Source organism: Sorex araneus, chromosome 3 (assembly GCF_027595985.1).
Source record: "Sorex araneus isolate mSorAra2 chromosome 3, mSorAra2.pri, whole genome shotgun sequence".
NCBI classification, from domain to species: Eukaryota; Metazoa; Chordata; class Mammalia; order Eulipotyphla; family Soricidae; genus Sorex; species Sorex araneus.
This window is the reverse complement of record NC_073304.1, coordinates 122,847,374-122,867,488: the sequence shown is the minus strand read 5'-3', so window position 1 is coordinate 122,867,488 and position 20,115 is coordinate 122,847,374. Positions and strand designations below refer to the sequence as shown.

At 56.5% G+C, this 20,115-nt stretch overlaps 2 protein-coding genes and 5 non-coding genes across 9 annotated transcripts; 1 reads left to right on the top strand and 6 right to left on the bottom strand.

Moving 5' to 3' along the window:
* Positions 1–207: 207 nt before the first annotated feature.
* Positions 208–5,900, top strand: IDH3B (isocitrate dehydrogenase (NAD(+)) 3 non-catalytic subunit beta). 3 transcript variants are annotated; one of them, XR_008629257.1, is made up of 13 exons: positions 209–285; positions 375–455; positions 865–963; positions 1,070–1,190; positions 3,519–3,579; positions 3,664–3,796; positions 3,907–4,040; positions 4,122–4,224; positions 4,308–4,454; positions 4,586–4,680; positions 4,772–4,832; positions 5,453–5,660; positions 5,768–5,900. XR_008629257.1 is itself a non-coding variant. In XM_055131897.1 (12 exons), exons 1-12 carry the CDS (start codon positions 250–252, stop codon positions 5,846–5,848), a joined length of 1,152 nt encoding a protein of 383 aa, XP_054987872.1. In that variant the 5' UTR covers positions 208–249; the 3' UTR covers positions 5,849–5,900. The 3 variants fall into 3 exon arrangements, 2 of the variants coding, with proteins under 2 accessions (XP_054987872.1, XP_054987871.1); XM_055131897.1 differs by lacking the exon at positions 5,453–5,660 and having other exon boundaries at positions 208–285; XM_055131896.1 differs by lacking the exon at positions 5,768–5,900 and having other exon boundaries at positions 5,453–5,761.
* Position 5,901: 1 nt separating this feature from the next.
* On the bottom strand, positions 5,902–10,992 carry NOP56 (NOP56 ribonucleoprotein). The gene is made up of 12 exons (XM_055131895.1): positions 10,925–10,992; positions 10,669–10,758; positions 10,267–10,381; positions 9,504–9,665; positions 9,145–9,343; positions 8,584–8,771; positions 8,347–8,498; positions 8,135–8,235; positions 7,635–7,783; positions 7,299–7,420; positions 6,961–7,104; positions 5,902–6,374 (listed from the first exon to the last, which is right to left on the bottom strand). The coding sequence occupies exons 1-12, from the start codon at positions 10,925–10,927 to the stop codon at positions 5,991–5,993; spliced, it is 1,809 nt and encodes a 602-aa protein (XP_054987870.1). The 5' UTR covers positions 10,928–10,992; the 3' UTR covers positions 5,902–5,990.
* Positions 7,175–7,251, bottom strand: LOC129403980 (small nucleolar RNA SNORD57). The gene has a single exon (XR_008629598.1). It is a non-coding gene; the product is annotated as a small nucleolar RNA SNORD57 (small nucleolar RNA).
* Positions 7,510–7,580, bottom strand: LOC129403981 (small nucleolar RNA SNORD56). Its single transcript, XR_008629599.1, has one exon. It is a non-coding gene; the product is annotated as a small nucleolar RNA SNORD56 (small nucleolar RNA).
* Positions 7,983–8,069, bottom strand: LOC129404066 (small nucleolar RNA SNORD86). The gene has a single exon (XR_008629664.1). It is a non-coding gene; the product is annotated as a small nucleolar RNA SNORD86 (small nucleolar RNA).
* LOC129404029 (small nucleolar RNA SNORA51) lies at positions 8,888–9,018 on the bottom strand. The gene has a single exon (XR_008629639.1). It is a non-coding gene; the product is annotated as a small nucleolar RNA SNORA51 (small nucleolar RNA).
* On the bottom strand, positions 9,779–9,846 carry LOC129404071 (small nucleolar RNA SNORD110). Its single transcript, XR_008629669.1, has one exon. It is a non-coding gene; the product is annotated as a small nucleolar RNA SNORD110 (small nucleolar RNA).
* Positions 10,993–20,115: the final 9,123 nt, after the last annotated feature.

The window sequence follows — 20,115 nt, the reverse complement described above, 5'->3', positions numbered from 1 at the left end:
GATTCAGTTAAAAAAAAATTAATGAAAAAAATTAAAATTCCCCCCAAAAGTAAAAAAAGGGTAGTGGACAGAGAGGGGCTGGGGGAAGGGGAGGGGGCGCTGGTCAGCATCCCAAGGGACCAGGGAGGCCTGAACGGTGCCAGGACAGGAGGCGCGCGCCGGGCCCCGGCCCCGCCCTCCGGCCGGAAGTCGGTGTCCCGGGAGGCTCCGGCTTCCGGCGTTGTTGCCCACGTGACTTCCGGTGGAGACATGGCGGCTCTCTGCAGTGTCCGCTGGCTGACCCGGGTGAGGCGCGGCGGGCGGGCGCGGCGGGCGGGCGGCGGGGCCGGGAGGGGAGGCCGGGACCGACCTCACGGGTCGCGTGTCGGCCGCAGGCACTGGTGGCCGCCCCGCACCCCGCGCCATGGAGGAGCCTGGGCACGTCGGCCGCGGCCCAGGCCGCCGCGCGGAGCCAGGTGAGCGCCCGCCGCGCCCCGCGCCCCGCGCCCCGCATCCCTCCCCGCGCCCCGCATCCCTCCCCGCGCCCCGCATCCCTCCCCGCGCCCCCTCCCCGCGCCTCCCCCCCTGCGCGCCGCATCCCTCCCCGCGCCCCCTCCCCGCGCCACCCCCCCCCCCGCATCCCTCCCCGCGCCCCCTCCCCGCGCCACTCCCCCCCGCATCCCTCCCCGCGCCACCCCCCCCGCATCCCTCCCCGCGCCACCCCCCCCCGCATCCCTCCCCGCGCCACCCCCCCCCCCCCCGCATCCCTCCCCGTGCCACCCACCCCCCCAATCCCTCCCCGCGCCCCCCCCCCCCCCCCCGCATCCCTCCCCGCGCCCCCGGCCCCAGCCCCGCCGCGGCTCCAGCTCCCCGGCCCGCCCGCAGGCCGAGGACGTGAAGGTGGAGGGCGCGTTCCCCGTGACCATGCTGCCGGGCGACGGCGTGGGCCCCGAACTCATGCACGCCGTCAAGGAAGTATTCAAGGTGAGCCGCCCGGGGGAGGCGCGGGCGCGGGCCGGGCTGCGGGTCTGCTCCCACTCCCCGCCGCCCCCTCACCCCGCGCCTGGCCTGGGGGCACCTGCCCCTGCAGGCCGCCTGTGTCCCAGTGGAGTTCCAGGAGTACCACCTGAGCGAGGTGCAGAATATGGCCTCTGAGGAGAAGCTGGACCAAGTGCTGAAGTCCATGAAGGAGAACAAAGTGGCCATTATTGGTACGTGTGTGTGTTGTGTACTCGGGTCCCCCCCCCCCGCCCCCACCCCAATGTCATTTAAAAAGTCAGAGGAACAGGCCGGTGACCATGAAGCTCCCCTCTGGCTTGCTGATCCGCCAACGCCCCCTTGGGAGCCCAGGAGTCGTGTGACAGCTGACTCTGCAGGCTCCCCGGGTGACGGAGCGGGTGCCAGGCCTGGCCTGGGAGTCACTCCAGGTCACCTGGTCTTGTGTCTTAAGAATACCACTTCTAGCAGCTGCTTTTCTTCGGCCTTCCCTTCTCCATAGTAGATTGTCGCCGTTTCATTCAGTTCCCAGGCCGTGTCCCCACTGCCCCAGTCCTTTTTGTCTTGGAAGGAGCTGCCATGACTTTCTCAGGCCCGGCCTTCCTTAGCTTGGGAAAGTTAGTTCTTTGTGCATTGCTCCCTGTTAGGACCCACCTTGCTCAGTGAATTAGCACCCTAGGGTTGTCCCCAGTGATTCTGACCTGCCCTCTCTCCAGGCATAGCTGCTGCCTTCCAGTAACCAGTGTGAGCTGTCCCAGTTCTGGGGCCAGGACTGTGGATTTAAGGAATGTGTATTGGCGGGGGGGTGGAGGAGCGGGGAGGTCCACCCTCCTCAAGCTTAGTGAGGAAGTCAGCCTGACTTTTTCCACCCATGCCTGACTTCTGTCTTAGAGATGTAGCCACTCCAGTTTCTGTCTCCATATTCATAAGCCTGTCTCTCTCTCTCTGCATCTGATTCTCCTTTTCTTGGGTAGACTTTTGTCATTGTATTTAAGGTCCATGCCACTCTAGGATGAATTCAAGATCTTTAAACTGCTGTACCTCTTGCATATACAACTTTCCAAAATCAGGTCATTTTTGCTTGTTGTTTTTGGGCTACGCTCGATGACACTCAGGGCGTACTTACTCCTACTTACTCCATTGAGGAATCACTGTCAGTGGACTCCGTGGGGAGTGGGGAAGGGATGGACACACACACATGACCATAGGGATGCTGGCCATTGAACCCTGGTTGGCTGTGTGCAAGGCAAGCGTCTTGCCTGCTGTACTCTATCTCTGGCCCACAATAAGGTCGTTTTTGTAGGTCCTGGGGGCTTGTTTTGCCTTCTTGGGTTTTTTTGTAATTTTATTTTATTTTTGTTTTTTGGGTGACACCCGGCAATGCACAGGAGTTACTCCTGGCTCATGCACTCAGAATTACTCCTGGCTGTGCTCGGGGGACCATATGGGATGCTGGGAATCGAACCCAGTTCGATCATGTGCAAGGCAAACACCCTCCCCGCAGTGCTATCACTCCAGCCCCATTGTTTTGCCTTCTTTACACATTTGACTAGTGTGGCTGAAGTAGTGGGTCTTCTGGGACAGTGATTTTCCCGAGGGAGTATTCTCTCTCTGCTCCCATACGTGCTGCTGATAATTCTCTCAAGATAGTCACGCCAGCTGCACCAGAGCTATGCTAGTCCAGTGGGTAAGACACTTGCCTTGAACACGGCCATCCTGGGTTTGATCCCTGACACCCCCTGGGCCCCACCAGGAGTGATTCCTGAGCACAGAGCCAGGAGTCAGACCTGAGCACTGCTGCTGGGTGTCACCCAAAAACAAAACAAAAACTGGAAATTATATAAATAGTTGCATCTTCTGTATGACTTGTCTCCCAAAGCACTGTTGTTTGTCCCTTGAGGGCAGGAATCACAATTTTCTGGTGGTTGTCCCTACTACTGGTATACATTTACTACATATTGACTGAAAAAAGAAAAAAGGACATATAAGCAGAGAAATGTCAAGAAAGGTCATAGACCGAACCCTGGATTTTGTTCTCCAACTGTTCAACCCAGACTCTCAGATTATATGAAAAAAATCTTCAGTCATTCTTTTAGGTTATTTTGATGTTACCACATCACGGATGGAATATAAAGCAGTGAACAGAGTAGTTTTTGGTTGTAACTACAGTGTTTGCCTTTGTTCCTCATTTCATCATGTGGGTAATGCCTGTCTCTAGTGATTCTGGCCTGCCCTGTCTTCCAGGCAGTAGGGATTCCTGATTTTTTTGGGGGGAGCTACACCCAGTTGTGTGCTCAGGGCTTACTCCTGGCTCTGTGCTCAGGGATCCCTTCTGATGGGTGTGGGGGGCTCATTTAGGACCAGGGATCAAACCCGGTCAACTGTGCTCATAATAAGCGCCCTGCCCACTGTACTGTCGTTCCAGCCCCCAGGTCCCTGCTTAGAGTGGGATATGGGGCTGGGTTTGCCTTAATCCCTGTGGGGATTACCGTCTTGGTTCCCTTGGAGCCTGTGCCCGATATTCCTCCCAACACTTCTTGCAGGAAAGATCCACACCCCGATGGAGTATAAGGGGGAACTGGCCTCCTATGATATGCGGCTGAGGTACGTGATGCGGGAGCTGTGGGTGAAGAGGGTACCGGGGGGGGGCGGGCAGGCACCGTGCCCCTGACTCTGCCCTCCTCCCAGGCGGACGTTGGACTTGTTTGCCAATGTCGTGCACGTGAAGTCGCTTCCTGGGTACATGACCCGGCACAACAATCTGGACCTGGTGATCATTCGAGAGCAGACCGAAGGCGAGTACAGCTCCCTGGAACACGAGGTGAGGCCCCAGGAAGCGGGCAGGGCAGGGGCAGGGGTGGGGGTGGGGGAGCAGCAGAGGGCCTGCCCTTCTTCCCAGGCCCTCCAGCTGCTCCTTTCTCCTCCCCGCAGAGCGCCAAGGGTGTGATTGAGTGCCTGAAGATCGTCACTCGCACCAAGTCCCAGCGCATCGCCAAGTTTGCCTTTGACTATGCCACCAAGAAGGGGCGGAGCAAGGTCACAGCTGTGCACAAGGCCAACATCATGTGAGCCCACGGCTTTGGGGTGGCAGGAAACCCCGTACACTTTCTCTTTGGCTGAATCTCTTCCCTTTGGTTCGTGGACAGGAAACTCGGGGATGGCTTGTTCCTGCAATGCTGTAAGGAAATTGCCGAGTTGTACCCCAAGATCAAGTTTGAGACGATGATCATAGATAACTGCTGCATGCAGGTGAGGCGGCTTCGGGGCCGCTCTCCGTGGTGCTGGGGGCAGAGGGAGGGACTCTGCTCCATGCCCATGTCTTGTCCCCGCAGCTGGTGCAGAACCCTTATCAGTTTGATGTGCTTGTGATGCCCAATCTCTACGGGAACATCATTGACAATCTGGCTGCGGGCCTGGTGGGGGGAGCCGGCGTGGTCCCTGGCGAGAGCTACAGTGCCGAGTACGCAGTCTTCGAGACGGTGAGTGGGGCCTCCCTGGCCCAGGGTCTCCTCTTCCTAAGTGGTCCTGGCCCTGTGCTGCCCCTCCAGCACACTGCCTTGCCTTCTCCCCACCCCGGGCCCTGCTCTGACTTCCGCCCCTCTCCCCACAGGGCGCCCGGCACCCGTTTGCCCAGGCGGTGGGCAGGAATATTGCCAACCCCACAGCCATGCTGCTCTCAGCCTCCAACATGCTCCGGCACCTCAAGTAGGTCACAGTGGGCTGGGGGCAGAGGTGAGGTAGTGTGAAGGGGGCGGACAGGGCTGGCATCTGAGTCTCCTCCTGTCTGCATTGGCAGTCTCGAATACCACTCCACCATGATTTCCGATGCCGTGAAGAAGGTGATCAAAGTCGGCAAGGTAAGTCTGGAAGGGCTTGGCGCTCCTCGGGGCCTCACTGCTGTTCTCTGGAGAACCTGACCGGGGCCTCCTTCCCCTCCAGGTGCCCACAGCACCTGCACCTACCCGACCTTTCCCTCCCTCTCGGCTGCCTGTCCATCTCTGCTTCCTGGTCCCCCTCGGGACTCCCTCTCCTGCCCCACCCTCCAGCCCCGGTGCCTGCAGGTCTGAGCGAGGCAGGCCGGGCCTCCTGGCGAGTGGAGCAGCCGAGGGACGAGCAGGCGGGGCAGAGGATGAGACGCCAGGCGCCCCCTTGGCTCCGCCTGGAGGCCCATCCTTGTTTGCCTTCTGTTCTTACTTCCTGGGTCTGTCTGTTCCTCCGAGGCATTTCATCCTGTCACCAGTCTGCTTTGCCCGTCTCATTGTCCTTCTCAGCCATCCCGCCTGCTGCACCACCTAGCTCAGATAGGGACTCTCAGGAGAGAAGAGCGGATGGGCACCTCCCTGCATCTCTGCTGTATGGCATCTCCCATCTTGTTCCCCCTTTCTTGGATTCCATCTTCCATCTCAGTGCCCTGCCCACCCCCCTTCATGGGCTCTCTTCTCTTCTCCCCCACGGCCGTTGCCGCTGGTGGCTACAGGTGCGGACTCGAGACATGGGCGGCTACTGCACCACCACCGACTTCATCAAGTCCGTCATCAGCCACCTGCACCCCCAAGGGGGCTAAGCCCATTATTCTTTGCAGCCTAACAAGGAAGGACCATCCCACCCACACATCCCTTCAGTACAGTGGACCAGCCAGAAGCAAGCCCTTAAGCTAGAGCCAGACCAGTCACTCCCGCTCCTAGGTTGTCCTGGGGCTGGCTCCCTCAGGGACCTGTATAGCAGCTAGGTGGGGGGTGGGGGTAGGGATGGGGCCTAGGCCTCAGGGATGATGGCAATTCTCCCCCCACAGGTCCGAACTTCCGACATGGGTGGCTATGCCACCTGCCACGACTTCACTGAGGCGGTCATTGATGCCCTGCCCCACTCATAGGCCCCACCCACACCCATAGGTGGTATCCAATAAATACACTGATCACATTCGAGGTGGCTTTTTGTCTTTATTGGGGGGTGGGGGTGGGGAACAGCACTTGAAGCACATGCCGCCCAAGGGAGAGGAGGGGAGGGAGTGTCCTTTAGTCATCCTGGGGGTGTTTTTTTTGTTTTTTCTTTTTCTTGGAGCTGCTGCTCTTGCTGCTGCAGCCAGCTTCCTCCGGCCCACTGCTGCTCAGTGGCTCCTCTTTGAAAGAGAATTTCCGCTTTTTCTTGGAAACAGCCTTGTCCCTGGCTTCTTCCTGATCACTAGGAGGTGACCTCTTCCTCTTGGGAAGACTTGTACTGCAAGTCGCCTCTTCGAGATCATCACTATTAATTTGCTCATCCTTGGAAAATGATTTTTTCTTCTTGGGCTTGTAGGAGACAGAGGGCTCCTCCTCTTCCTCCATGCCGTTCTCCTGAGGCACCTCCTGCACCTCCCGATTTTTTTTCTTTTTCTTCTTTTTGGGCTGTTCATTGGGCTCCTGCAGGGGCAAAGGGCGGGAGAGCCATGTCATCCACCGTGCACACAGAGGCGACCCTCCCCCCTCCACCACTCCAGGCGTAAGGAATCAGGACACTGGTAGGATGTGAATGGGAAGGTCTACCACTGCATGTAGTTGGGAGCCCTTGAACTACTGAACCAACCCACCGTGTAGCCAGCCACCTTTGCTCAACTGTGCACTGTGACCCCAGACGAATGATTCCACCGCAGTGCGTTGGAGGCCCCCCCCCCCCACCCCACTGTGCAATGCCACCACCTCTGGACACAAGAGAGCAGGCCGAGCAGTTCACACTTCCCCGCTGAGGACTCCTGGGAGGCAGCCGAGGACAGAACGCACTTGCCCAGGGGAGGGGTATGTGCTACAACCAGCTCTGGGCTCTCAGCAAGGTCTCTCAGCACCTAATTCCTTCCTATAGGATCAAGAGGTAGTTTTGAAGATCGTTGCAGGTCATCCTCAGTTCAGTGCGCAAGGAAGCCTGCACTGGAGAGCACGGTGCGCTGGGCACGTCCTGTATCTGCTGCTGGAACTCCCACCTGGGGCCACGTGGACTGCCCACAGCACTGACCTCACACTCCTCGGCAGTCTCGGGCGTGCTGCTGGTTCCTGAAGAGGCCAGGGCCACCGCGGCCAGGCGCTTCTTCTCCTTCTTCAAGCGTTTCTTCTCCTCCTTCTCCAGCCTCCTGGCGATCTCTGCAGCTGCTTCCTCTGCCTGGCCGGAGAGAGGTGCTGGAGCAGCTCGGAAGGGCCTGGGCTCTCCCGGCCGCCTTCCCAGCTTCGTCGGATCAGGCTCATTAAATCAGTTATTTTTTGCCCCTCCACTCAACAAGGTCAGGCCCAAGAGAGTTCATCATCTCCAACACAGCCAGCTACAGTGATGCCCACCCTAACGCCCTCCACACTGACCTCAACCATGGCCTCCTTCATGACATCCAGATTCTTCCGTGGAATCTCTCCCGTCTCATAGAAGGACAGCCGTTCCTCAACTTGCTCTCGAAGCTTCTCCCCAAATACACTTGTGGGCACCTCTGGATGTGTGTGTGTGCGGGGCAAACAGAACCCGTCAGCCCCTAGGGGACAAATGACCCCCCACAGCGCCAGTATTCCCTCTCAAGCTTCACTCAGACCCAGAGTATCACCACTCACTAGGCAAACTGCTGTTGACGAAAAATACTGACATCACTGTAGAAGCTCCTCCCCGCCCTCCCAACCCCTCTCCTGCCAACGCCTCACTACCCATACCAGAGAAGCAATCGATTCGTGAGGCAATACTGCATTTGTTTGCCAGGTATCGGGAGATGCGGCCCTTGTTCTTGGCAGCTGCTCGACCAATGAAAGTAGAGTGGAAAATGAGTCCATATTTGGGAGTGTTACCCCTTGTCTTCAAGGCTCTGGGAGAAGAATATTCAGCAGAGACTTTACGATCAGAAATCTCCACCCCCCCTTATCCAAGACAACTGCCCCCAAACCCTCTCCCCCAGCCAGGGAGGCCCCAGGCAAGGCTGGGCCTCTCCCCAGCAACCCGCAGCGCCCAGAGGCAGATGGAAGTCATCCAATGTCGCTGACCTGGAAATAACGCTGGGCCCTGGGAATCACTCAGACACCAGGACGGGCCCATCACCCCCACAACAGAGGCCTGTATAGGTCAGGGAGCCCTGGTCAGCCATCACTGTGATCCCCCAAACAAAGCAGTGGGCACCAGAAGTGGCACCTGAGTGTGGGCCAGGTGCCCCCACCGGTACCTGAACAGGGCCTTTTCAGCCCCAAGGATCTGCACGGTGGACGCTGGGTACTTGGCCAGGTTGGTGAGACTGCCAGCGTGAGCAATGAGACGTGCGCCAACCTGGAGACAGATTCAAGAGTGGGTTGGAGGAGCCGGGCCAGCAAGCTGCCAACCACAGGACCACCCTCTGCCTCCAAGCCAATAGCTACTGGGTGTACCCCCTTTATGTACCGCTTCCCCAATCAGGGCGGACAGGCTGGGGGCCACTTGGCTCATCTTGGACCGCAGGTAGGTGTGCAGACTCTGCCGGTACTCTGACAAAGACACCACCCGGCTGGAGAAGCTCTCTATATTGATCAGGTCGATGGCCGATATATCCATGCCTGAAAGAGAGAGACCAGTGTGAACACAGGTGTCAGCCCTCTCCATGCCCAGGGCCTCCTCCTGGAGGCCAGGCTCTGCACTGACCCATGGAGGACCGCGAGGCATCCAGAATGGCCCGAGCCTTGGCCCCGTCCATTGTCAGCTCCTCCAACTTCTCTAGCTTCTCCTCGTTCAGCTCCCGCCGGTTCCCAATGAACTGTGCAACGCGGCAGTATGTAGCATTGTCGTTGATGATCTTCACCAGCTCCGGGAAGTGATAGCCGTACCATTCCCTGCGAAGAGTCACAGTCACTCCCTGGTCCAAATGGGGGAAGAAAAAAAAAAAAAAGCTACGGCCTGAATCTACCCACCCAGAAGAAACAAATGGATCAATTTCCAACCCTCAAGTCCATGTCACCCCATTCACAATACAGACCAGGCAGAGGCCTGGGCTGGGGTGTATATGGGGTGGGTTACTATACCTCCTCTTTCTATACAGTCAGTGTAAAGAACACAGCCTGTGGTAAGCACTGGGAGGCCCAGCCAACCCCGCCTCAACCCTCCCCAAATCAACCCTGATGGACGATACTAACGGCAAAAGACCCCAAAACCAACCAGTGCACTAAGCCAATGCCCCAGACCCACAGGGGCTGCCCCACATCTTACCTGACACGCATGGAGAAGGTATTGATGTCCTTGTCCAGCTGGTCCAGAAGACTAATAGACTGGATGATCATATTGTCCACCCGGTTCACATTGAACTTAACCTTGGCACGAGAATAGCTGTGTCCCAGCCCCAACTGGGCTTTACACGCGGAGAAATCCGTCAGACCATTCACCAGGTTGTGGAAATGCAGGCGGATCCCTGCGGGAGGGCCGGAGGGCCGGTGAGCAGGGAAGGGCTCCCTCTTGGCACCCGCAGGTGCCAGCCTAGCAGAAGGGGGCAGCAGCAGCAACCTTACATACTTTTAGCTAATTCTCCTCCCCTAAGAGGCAAACCCTGGTGTGAAGGCCAATGACCTCACCTCGCATAATCTCCATGATCACGCCTCCTGTCTGGCAGTTGAACCCCAACTCCTCCTGGATAGCGGCACCGATCTTGGTGTCTCCAACCCCCAGGAGCACCTTCTTCTTCTTGGATGGCAGGTAAGTCTCCAACAGCAGGCGGAGGTCCTCATGGAGGATCCCTTAGGGCAAACAGAGCTCCCACTAACACTCCATCCCAAAGACTCCGCCCCCTTACTTGGCACCCCCGCAGAGCATGCTGGGATGGCATGCCTAGCCCCGCCCCTTTCAGGCTTTGCTCAGGGACAGGTTGACTTCAATGAGTGCACTCAGGGGATTGACAGATCCAAGTCATCATTGCAAAGCCTCTTATCAAAGGGGAGAACAGGCCTCAGGCCTGCCAACACCACAAACCGGTTTGCCCTTAAGGAACGGTTTGCCCTTAAGGAACGGAACCACCACTTCCCGTTAACGGAACAAAGCAAAGGACCTCATTTAATTGAGCTTAGCATTAAACCAGCCACCCATCTAATAATGGCACATCACTACTCTGCCCAAGATGAAGTGGGTGCCTTCAGAACGTTTCCCCTCTCACGCTGCCTAATTCTTGAGGTCTATAAAGCCATTTTAATTTACATCCGGTGCCTGGCCGATACTCCGGGATGCGCACGCGATTCAGGCCAACTCAATTGCAGAAAGGGACGTCCTATCGCAAGCTCACCCCCCCCCCCCGCCACCTCCCGCGCAAACCCCGCCTCAAATACTCAGCGGCGCTGGGCCCACCTTCAGACACGGCATTGGCATTTTCTAAGGCAAGCTGGGACGAGGAAAAGGGACAAAAGGCCACAAGACGCACGATGTTGTGGAACTTGCCCAGGTTGAGCACACACTCCTCGACCTGGCGGGAGAGAAAAAGGAGAGCGCGGTAGAGGGCCTCCTCCCGGTGCTGGACTCCCGAGGCGCCCTCTGCCAACGGTGGTCTCGATTCCGGACTGACCGGGAAACGAGTCCCGGCTCCCGGTTCCGACGCTGGGAGGCGTGCGAAGGATGGAGGCCCGCGCGCCCCCCGCCCCGCCCGACCCCGCGCGTCTGGACCGCGCGCGGCGGCCACGTGGGAGCGCGCGGTGCATGACGGGGTCGGCCGGGGCCCGCCGCGCGGCCTGGAGCCCCCCACGGCGCACCCACCTGCGGCAGCAGCAAGCTGATCTCCTCCACCTCCTTCAGGGCCAGCAGCGCGTAGCCCACCGCGTGCTCGAACAGCACGTGCAGCAGCACCTGCAAGAGGGCAGCGGCGCGGGCATCAGAGCCAGCTCCGCGCAGAGGCACGGCTCCGCCCGGGTTCCGGTCTGCGCCCCGGTTCGTGCAGGCCCGAACCCCCGGCCCAAATCGCGGCCTGGGTCGCCCCTCGCACCCCTCCCCCACTACCCACACCTCTCCTTACCATGGCGCCTGCTGTCGGCCCCGCGCCCAATGCGGCGCAGACGCTCCGGCGCGCAGCACTGGACTCCGGAGGCCACGCCTCCGCTGTGTCGCTGACCAATCAGGATCCGGGCGCGGTGCCGTGGGCCAATCAGGAGCCTGGGACGGTACCACTTCGCGCCGCCGCGGGGGGAGGCGGTCGGTGGCGGCAGCGGATGGTGGCGCCCCGAGAGCGGGTTGCGCCGGCCTGTTCCGGCCTGGGCTGCGGCGTGTGCGCGCGCGCGCGGGACCCTGCGGGGGCACTGCGGGGGCACTGCGGGAGCTGCGGGCTGGGGACCGGAGGGCGTAGGCGTATTGCCCAGGAATCAGTCGTCCAGGCCTGCGTATTTACATCCAGGGACCGCCGGATCGCCGAGCTTGGCGACGCGCGGTTGCGGGAAAGGAATTTAGGCGGGGCCCCGCAGCGCTCACGCCGCTTCCTGTGGGCCCTGATCCTCTCTCCGTGCACCCGACGTTTCCAGGACCCCGTCCTCGGCCGCTGGCCTTGTAGTCCACGCGGCCCAGGACCCCGAGGGACACTCGCCTCCCACTCCTTCCACCTCTCCCGTGACCGATCGGGAGGGCGGCGCGGCTCTGCGGGAATCGCGCTCCTCTTAAAGCTGGATTTAGGGGGCTACGCAGCATTTTTATTGCTGATTATTTGGAAATGAAGGTAGTGGTTAGTAGAGAAACGTGGTCTCTGCCGGCAGCTTTCCCCTCCCCGCGCCCCCGCAGGCCCCCGGCCCCGTTTGTCTGCCACGTGTTTGTTGCTCACCCTGTTGAATGGCCCCAGCGGACGCCTCTCCGCGGCCTTTGCGGAACTAGGAACTGCTTTGAAATTTCTATTGCTTAAATAATCTAGAGCTATACACCCCAAAATCTGGCTAACCTTAAACAGTACGTGTTATGGCAGCTTTTAAAAGAACACTAAATTAAAAAGCCACCCCCCCTTTGTTTTTTTTCTTTTTTTTTGGTCATCACTTAAATTCTCTTAACTGCCTTTAATGAATTGAGCAGTCTCATTTTCTTCGGTGCATATTACAAATAATCCAGATACTGGGTTTATTCTTAGAACCTAATTACTAACTATCATAAAATTTGATCATCTCAGTACTGCTCACTACTGCTCCAATCTGTTGATCACTGATTCACGAGTCTGAATCAGTGACTAGTTCACGTTTTAAAAGGAGATGTGTGTTTTTGAAACATGTGTGTTTTTGGTTTGTTTTGTTCTGGGGCCACATTCGGTGATGATACTCAGGGCTTACTCCTGGTTGTGGCCTACCTGCTGGCACCTTCCCTCTGGCACGGTTTAAAACAAACTAATTTAAAAAAAAAAGTGTGGGAGAGGTAGGAGAGAGAGGTAAAGCTGGCCTGGGCTTAGATCCTTATCTCACGTGGCTCTTTCCTTCCCAAAGCCAGGGGGAGGGGCGGGCTAAGGTGACCCTCCTCCTCCCCCATCCCTACAGCCCCAATAGCTCCTCTGGTTAAGGCCTTAGAGCTGAACTGTTGGCCCCGTTGGCTGAGAATCTAGAGGGAGCCCATTTGTACTCCCCAGTGCTTTTGTGGCCCCTGAGAGGGGTCCTTTGGGTTGGTGGCACTGGCACTTGAACTCTGGTGTTCTGCTCTTCCATGACAAGGGTTTTCCATTTGTCCTGGAGATTTCATTTTCTGACCCGTGGACTTCATACTTCTCATCAGTTCTAGAAACTTCCATCCTGTCATTTCCAGTACTGGTGTGTCCTGGTGATGGTTTATTTTATATGTCAATGTAACTGACTTGAAGGATGCCCAGAGAGCATGTAAAACTATTATGGTCAGGGGTTGGAGCGATAGTACAGCAGGTAGGGCGTTTGCCTTGCACGTGGCCGACCGGGGTTCGATTCCCAGCATCCCATATGGTACCCTGAGCACCGCCAGGAGTGATTCCTGAGAGCAGAGCCAGGAGGAACCACTGAGCATCTCCAGGTGTGACTCTAAAAGCAAAACAAACAAAAAAAAACCTTCATTACAGTCAGGGTGTGTCTGAAAATGTCTCCAAAGGAGTTTGAGCGGGAGGAGCTGAGTCAAGCCCATGTCCTGCCCAAAGATGATAGGGGTGTGTGTGTTGAGGGGCAGGGGGATCACCCAGTGCTTGGAGACATGAGAACAGAAAGAGGAGGAAGTCAGGGTTGGTTCTCACTCCACTGAAACAGCTATCGTCTCCTGGCGCAACATACCAGCCCTCCTGAGCTCAGGCTCAGGTCTGGACTCGAACACCAGCTGCTCTGGCGTGGGCCTTCCTCCCCAGACTACGTCACACCCCCACCCCACCTCCATCACCAGCATTCCTGCTTGTAGTTGGCAGTTGCAGGCCTGTTACCTCGGGAGCCAATCCTTAGAAACCTCCCCTTCCAAAAAGCTCGATCTGATTTCTGTTTCTCTGCAGTGCTCGGGGGTTACTTCCGGCCATCTCAGGGGACCGTGTGGTGCTGGGATTCAGCCTGAGGCTCCAGTCCGCAAAGCGTGTGCTCTCACCCTTTGAGCTATCTCCCGGGCTTCTGTTTTATTTCTAAGTACGATTCTTGCCTCATTCACTTAAACTTTGCTTTTCTTTAATGGGTATTTCCCTCTGGGTTTTGCTTTTTTTTTTTCTTTTAGGGTCACACCCGATGATGCACAGGGGTTACTCCTGGCTCTGCACTCAGGAATCACTCCTGGCGGTGCTCAGGGGACCATATGGGATGCTGGGAATCGAACCCAGGTCAGCGCATGCAAGGCAAACGCCCTACCCGCTGTACTATCACTCCAGCCCCTCTGGGTTTTGCTTTTGCTGTGTTCTACAAATTTGGGATTGAAATCCTTCATTAAAATTCCGTCCCAAGTTTATTCCTTATTCTGATGGTTTCTGCAGCCCACGTGCTGTTTGACTGGCTGTAAGGTTGATGTCCCCCTGGCTTTCCCTTGCTATGTTGTAAACATTTGTATCCTCTTTCTATTTCGAAACCCCAGCCACCCATCACTGCCCACAACCCTGATTTTGCCCTAGGAAGGACGTTTACCCTTTGGACGAGAATGCCAGCTGCTACTCCTGACCAATTTTGAGATTGCACAGACATGTGGGCTCCTTAACCTGAGATTTACTGTCCTGATATATGATCCTGGCTTCTGTCAATTTCAATTCAGTTCCTTAAGTGCCCGTGTGGCCCTGGCAGCTGTCATCATTACACATGCATTAGACCCAGGAGACTAATTTTAATCTGCAGAAAACTCACAGACCTGAAGATGGGAGCGGGAGTGGGTACTGGGAGGACTTAGCTGAGAAATGAGCCCAAAGCTACAACTATTCATCTTTTCACAACCCAGTGGAGCAATTCATTTCAGATGGCCCGTCACGGGCCCCAGAAGACATACATAAGCTGTGAGCTAGAGGGAAGCTTGGAAACTGTATGATCTAATATCTTTCGTTTAATTTGGGGATTGGGGGCCATAACCAGAGGTACTCAGGGATCACTCCTGGCTCTGTGCTCCGGGATCACTTCTAGTGGTGCCCGGGGAAGTTGGCCATGTGCAAGGCGAGTGCCGTGACCCCTGCACTTAACTCCAGCCCTCTGTGTCTGAATGTCTGTATCTAGATATTTGCAAATGAGAAATCAGTCATCAATTCTCAGAATTCAAAGCTATTTTCAAAGCTTAGTGTTCAAATAGAATTGATTCCACCACTACTACCAATTAGCTCTGTGTGTGTGTGTGTGTATGTGTGTGTGTGTGTGTGTGTGTTGCCTGTTAGATACCATTCTAGGACCTGGGATACAATATTAAACAGACCATCTTTGGGCCAGAGGGGTAGTATAGCAGAGCTAGGGCATTTTCCTTGCATTTGTCCAACCTTTGACCCCTCCTCCAGCATCCCATATGGTTCCTGGAGCCCACTAGGAGTGATTCCTGCGTGCAAAGTCATGAGTAAGCCCTGAGCACAAGTGGGTGTGACCCAAAAATCCAATAAAAACCACCAACAACTGAACCCCCCTCCTCCCCCAGACCTTTATATAAAAACAAACTTCCTGCAGTGATAGAGTTTGCTCTCTAGGGGGAGAAGGAAGACCAAGGAATTCGTAACTGTCAGGTGTTAGGTAGGGGTAAATGCTTTGGAATGCGGCCTTGTCTTACAGAGGCTGATGAAGAGGCCACATTGAGCACCGTCTCCAGCCGGGGAGTGGGGAGTAAGTAGTGCCGAGATGGCGGTGAGTAATCAGGACACTGGTGAGGTTCTGATCGCAGACACTGCCCCAGGACACGGGGTTGGCATGGAAGGCAGCCTGCGCCCTGCGTAGCTCAGGAGGGCCACATGCTTAGAAGGGATCTGGGGGCACTCAGAGAAGCATTGCCCAGTTGGAGAGCGGAAACAAATGCCAGAAACAGGAATCTGCTGGAGGTCTGAGTCACCCCAGCCCAGTCAGTTTCCCAAAGGACAGAAAAATCTAGCAGGTAGGTTCTAGGACAGGAAGCTTTTGGCGAGAGCAAGAGGCAGTGGGTTGAACGTGGGGCACCTCTGGATCCTGCAGCAAGTAGAATCAGAGATGGGTTTGGAAGTGAGGGCTCAGGAGCTGCCCTAAAGCAGCCAGTCTCAAGGGGGGGGGGCTGTGGGCCTCTAGGATATTGTACAGGTGAAGACCATGTCCATGGGGCTATAGCACGTTATAGCACGAGATTAGAGAACAAACTGGCTGGACTAAGGGACACTGGAAGGAACCGAGGCTGGCAGGGGACTGTGGCTGGGAGCAGCTCGAGAAACACTGTCCTAGAGGACAGGCTGTTCTGGAGCGGGGAAGCTCGGGATTTCATCACCCTGCTCAGGATCAAGCTTTATTTTATCTTACTTTTTTGGCTTTTGGGGTCACACCTAGCCATGCTCAGGGGTTACTCCTGGCTCTGTGCTCAGGAATCATTCCTGGTGGTGCTCAGGGCACCATATGGGATGCCAGGGATCAAATCCAGGTTGGCTGCATGCAGGGCAAATGCCCTACCCACTGTACTATAGCTCTGACCCCTGACCCGCCCCCCCCCCCCCCCAGGGTCAAGCTTTAAAGTCATGTAGCGGGGCTAGTGAGAGAGCTCAGTGGGTATGGCATTTGCCTTGCATGCAGTGGACTGCATAAAACCCATGGCATCTCATGGTTTCCTGAGCACCACCAGGAGTCAGCCCGGATGTGGTCCAAAGACAACCACATATGTAAATGTCATGGAGGCCCTGGCTGGGGTGGCCTCAGCTCATTCCCTGTAGCTGTGACTGTCGACCCCTGGGGTGGGACCCTACAGGGTAGCCCGTGTGCCTCTTCATTTGCTTCCTTGGGTGAACACTAACCACCTAGGGCCCCGGTGAGGGGGATCTATGGAATGTGCCGTTTCAATCCCAGTACCTTGGGCCTGGAGGAACGCAGGCTTAGAGCCACGGGCCTTGCAAGCACGTGGTCCTGAGTTCCAGTCCCTGTTCCACAGAGAAAGAGCCCGATTCTGGCCGCTCTGTTGTTTGAGCCTGGCGGCTCTGCTGTCTGCAGCTCCCAGTGTGCGGTGATCTGGGGCTGCATCACAGCCAGGTGTGTGTGTGTGAGCACCGCGGGGGGCAGGCGTGCAAACCTGGACGATGCTGCTGCTGGGTGTGCGGGCACCATAGCCTGGTGTGTCTGCAGCTCCAGGCACCGGTCACTGCAGCTTCATCAAGAGGGGAAGGCGGCGAGAGGGGTAGAAAACCCCAGGGACTATTTCAGGAAAGGCAATTTCATAGAACCACCACAAGATGGCACTATTCACTCGCGGTGAATAACGAAATCCGTATCTACAGCCAAACCCTACAATTTAGATTTTTTTTTTTTCAGAGGTGGTGGTGGTGGTGGTGGTAGTTTTATTTTGGTGGTTTTCAAGCGGTGCCCAGGGAGCCCGGGGACTGTTCTTGGCAGTTCTAAGCTAAGCTGGCTGAAGGTTGTTTGCCAGGGTATGAAAACGACTTGCTAACTCAAGCTGTGCAGTTTTGGGGGCCACTGGGACACCCGGCGATGCTCAGGAGCTACAGGGGCCACACTCAGCAAGTTGCTGGGGATAGAATCATAGTTGGGTACAATCCCCTCCCCCCCACCCCAGACCATCTCCCTGACTGGCCCCTGACCTCCCCTTAACTGAATATGTACAACGTAGTCTGCAGAGGTAAGGGAGAAAGAAAAGCATCTGAGAACTGTCTTCCAGCCCCACTTCGGGTACAGAGCAGATTAGAATGAAAGAGGGTAAACGCTTGGCTGGGATGACGTATTTTTTATGTTTTTGTTTTAGTTTTTAGGCCACACCTGGCGATGCTCAGGCAGGGATTCCTCCTGGCTCTGCACCCAGGGGGCCATGTGGGAAGCTGGAGATCGAACCCGGGTAGGCCGCGTGCAAGACAAGTGCCCTCCCCACTGTACCACTGCTCCGGCTTGGTTGATGGTTTGTGTGCTCAGGTTCCATCACACTGTCTCTGGGAAGGGATAGGGAAGGGAGGCGTTTGGGCCACACTCTGGGAGCTAGTGGGCTGGGAAGTGTCTCTTCCTGGCCCTGAGCTCAGGAGTGCCCCCTGCTGGTGGTTGGGGGGACTGCATGTGGTCCAGGCACTTAGAATCAGGTGGGCTCCATGCCAGGTGAGTAGCTTTACTCCTATGAAGGCTGGCCCAGTGTTTTGTGTGTTTTGGTCTGGGGGCCACTCCCAGTGGTGCTCAGGGGTTACTCCTGGCCCTGCACTCAGGGATCACTCCTGGAGGTGCTCAGGCTGGGAGACCTTATGGGATGCTGGGGATGGAACCTGGGTCAGCCGTGTGCAAGGCAAACGCCCTCCCTGCTCTGCTCTACTATGGCTCAGCCCAGCGTCTTTTTTTTTTTTACTTTGAATTTAGTACAAAGCCTGGTATTTAGTCTCACATGCATCAATTTGTTGAATCCGAATATAGTGTGGGGGAGGGGTCCCGCTGCTCTTGCTAGGAGGAGGGCTGGTGACCATGGTCTCCGTTGGCGTCCCCTGCCCCGCCTCTGACCTTGGGCCTTCCTTCAGTTGTTGCAAGCTAGTACTGCACTGGAGAATAAACGATCTGGCACGGCACTGGGGCCAGGTGCCAGCTCAAGACCAAGGCCAGATCCCAAATTTGATGGCCTGGGCAGAATTGCTGGTTTTGCCCTTGGAAGCTGTATTTCTCTTTTTGTTCCTAGGGACTGAAAGTAGTGGAGTCCCTACCCAGCTTACCTGTAAATTTTAAAGGTGGATCCCACCCAGGAGAGCTTATGAAATTGTTGCGCGATGAAAGATGAAAAGGAAGTTTATCGACAGGACTGGCCCCACAGGAAGGAGACGATGGAGATTTCATAAAATATTTATCCCCCCCAGCTTTGCCTCCCTGCCCTACTTCCTCCATTTGCTTTTCTTTTGACTCCCTGTATACTTGGCTTTGTTTCCTCTGACATAATATTTGTGCTCTTCCATCCTCCCCGCCCCCACTGCCAACCCCACACCACCACTTTGCCACTGGCCACCTAGGGTCTCTAACAAGAATCCAGAGAGGTTCCTTGTCTTGCACGTGGCCCACCCAGGTTTGATCCTTAGCACCTCCGACAGTTCCCCGAGCCCCACCAGCAGTGATTCCCGAGCACAGTCAGGAGTAAGCCCTGAGGACCACCTGGTGTGGCCTAAAACACCAAAGCAAAGCAAACCAAAAGAATCCACTTGGGGGGCTGGAGAGAATGTCCAGCCGTCAGGGCACTGGCATGCGGCTGACCTGGGTTCAATCCCCAGCACCCCAGATGCTTCCCTGAGTCGTGCCAGGAGTGATCTCAGAGCACAGAGGCAGGAGTATGGCCCGAGGGCGGGAAATTCAGCCTCTGGGTGTGGCGCCACCTGGTGGTTGTAAATTCTCTCTCTCTCTCTCTCTCTCTCTCTCTCTCTCTCTCTCTCTCTCTCTCTCTCTTTCTCTCTCTTTTTAAAAAATTTTTAAAATTTTATTGAATCACTGTGAGATAGTTACAAGCTTTCATGTTTGGGTTACAATCTCACAATGATCAAACACCCATCAAGTGGTTGTAAATTCTCAAGGGCAGCCGGTGTCTCCTGGGCTCTGGCCAGGGGTCTTGGGCAGAGTCCTGTCTGCCGGGCAGGTTTGTTTCTCACTGACCCCTGCAGAGGCCCAGGGGAGGGACTGGCCGCGGGGCGGCGTTTGGGCAGGGCTGCTGAGAGGGTCTGTGATGACCGCGGAGCAGCGTCTGTGCCCTGCGCCCTTGGTGCCTGCCCTGGCCCCCGACCGTGCAAGCCTCAGGGCGATCAAGGACCCTCGGGAGCAGCACCAAAGGCGGGTCCTCTTCTCTTTTTTCGTAAGTAAGGGTCACAGCAGCAGTGCGGGATGGGGATGGCTGGGGTCCGAGCCCCGTGGTGCCTAGCAGGGCGCTGGGGTGGGGGAGGGAGCGCGCAGAGTCCCAGGCAGACTCAGGGCACCGCAGACTAGACGTCTGGCCTCTTCCTCTCTCCCAAGTTGTGTTGTTATTGTTTTTTTTTTTTTTCTTTCAGGTAGAGGTGGTGCTGGGGGCAAATCCCAGGGTAGCAGTCAGGGGGTCACTCCCACCAGTGCCCAGGAGTCTGAGCAGCGCTGGGAAGGGCACCCCGGGCTCCCACGTGTAAGACCTGGGCTACGCCCTCTGCGCTGCCTCCCCGCCCCCCAAGGGGTATTCTTACGGGTGCCGAGCACGTGATCACTAGAAAGGGAACAAAGGAGGAGAGTAAGACCCGGGGCCTGCGTCCTGTCCTTGGCTCCGAGTCAGGGTCCTCTGAGCTCTGTCAGGAGCCGGCCCTTTGCACAGAGCCAAGAAGCCCTCAGCACCGCGGGCAGTAACCGCGTCCCTCCCCATGTAAAATAAATAAAAACTGGAGTGTTTTTTTATCAGAATCAGTTTTTAAAAATTAAATCAACATAGTTTACAGTAGGGTTGATATTATTTTTCGGTCACTGTCACTGTCATTGTCACTGTCATCCCGTTGCTCATTGATTTGCTCAAGCGGGCATCAGTAACGTCTGCATTGTGAGACTTGTTGTTACTGTTTTTAGCATATCGAATACGCCACAGGTAGCTTGCCAGGCTCTGCCGTGTGGACGGGATACTCTCGGAAGCTTGCCGGGCTCTCCAAGAGGGGCG

What these genes read in the sequence shown, in the direction of transcription:
- NOP56 (XM_055131895.1), bottom strand. An exon ending in TCAGCTTGCTGCTGCCGCAG is followed by an intron (nt 10,382 to 10,668) that starts GTGGGTGCGCCG and finishes CTCTCCCGCCAG; the next exon opens with GTCGAGGAGTGTGTGCTCAA. An exon ending in GATCATGGAGATTATGCGAG is followed by an intron (nt 9,344 to 9,503) that starts GTGAGGTCATTG and finishes GCCCTCCCGCAG; the next exon opens with GGATCCGCCTGCATTTCCAC.
- IDH3B (XM_055131896.1), top strand. Translation starts at nt 250, where the DNA reads ATGGCGGCTCTCTGCAGTGTCCGCTGGCTGACCCGG. An exon ending in ACAGCTCCCTGGAACACGAG is followed by an intron (nt 3,797 to 3,906) that starts GTGAGGCCCCAG and finishes TCCTCCCCGCAG; the next exon opens with AGCGCCAAGGGTGTGATTGA. An exon ending in TAGATAACTGCTGCATGCAG is followed by an intron (nt 4,225 to 4,307) that starts GTGAGGCGGCTT and finishes TTGTCCCCGCAG; the next exon opens with CTGGTGCAGAACCCTTATCA.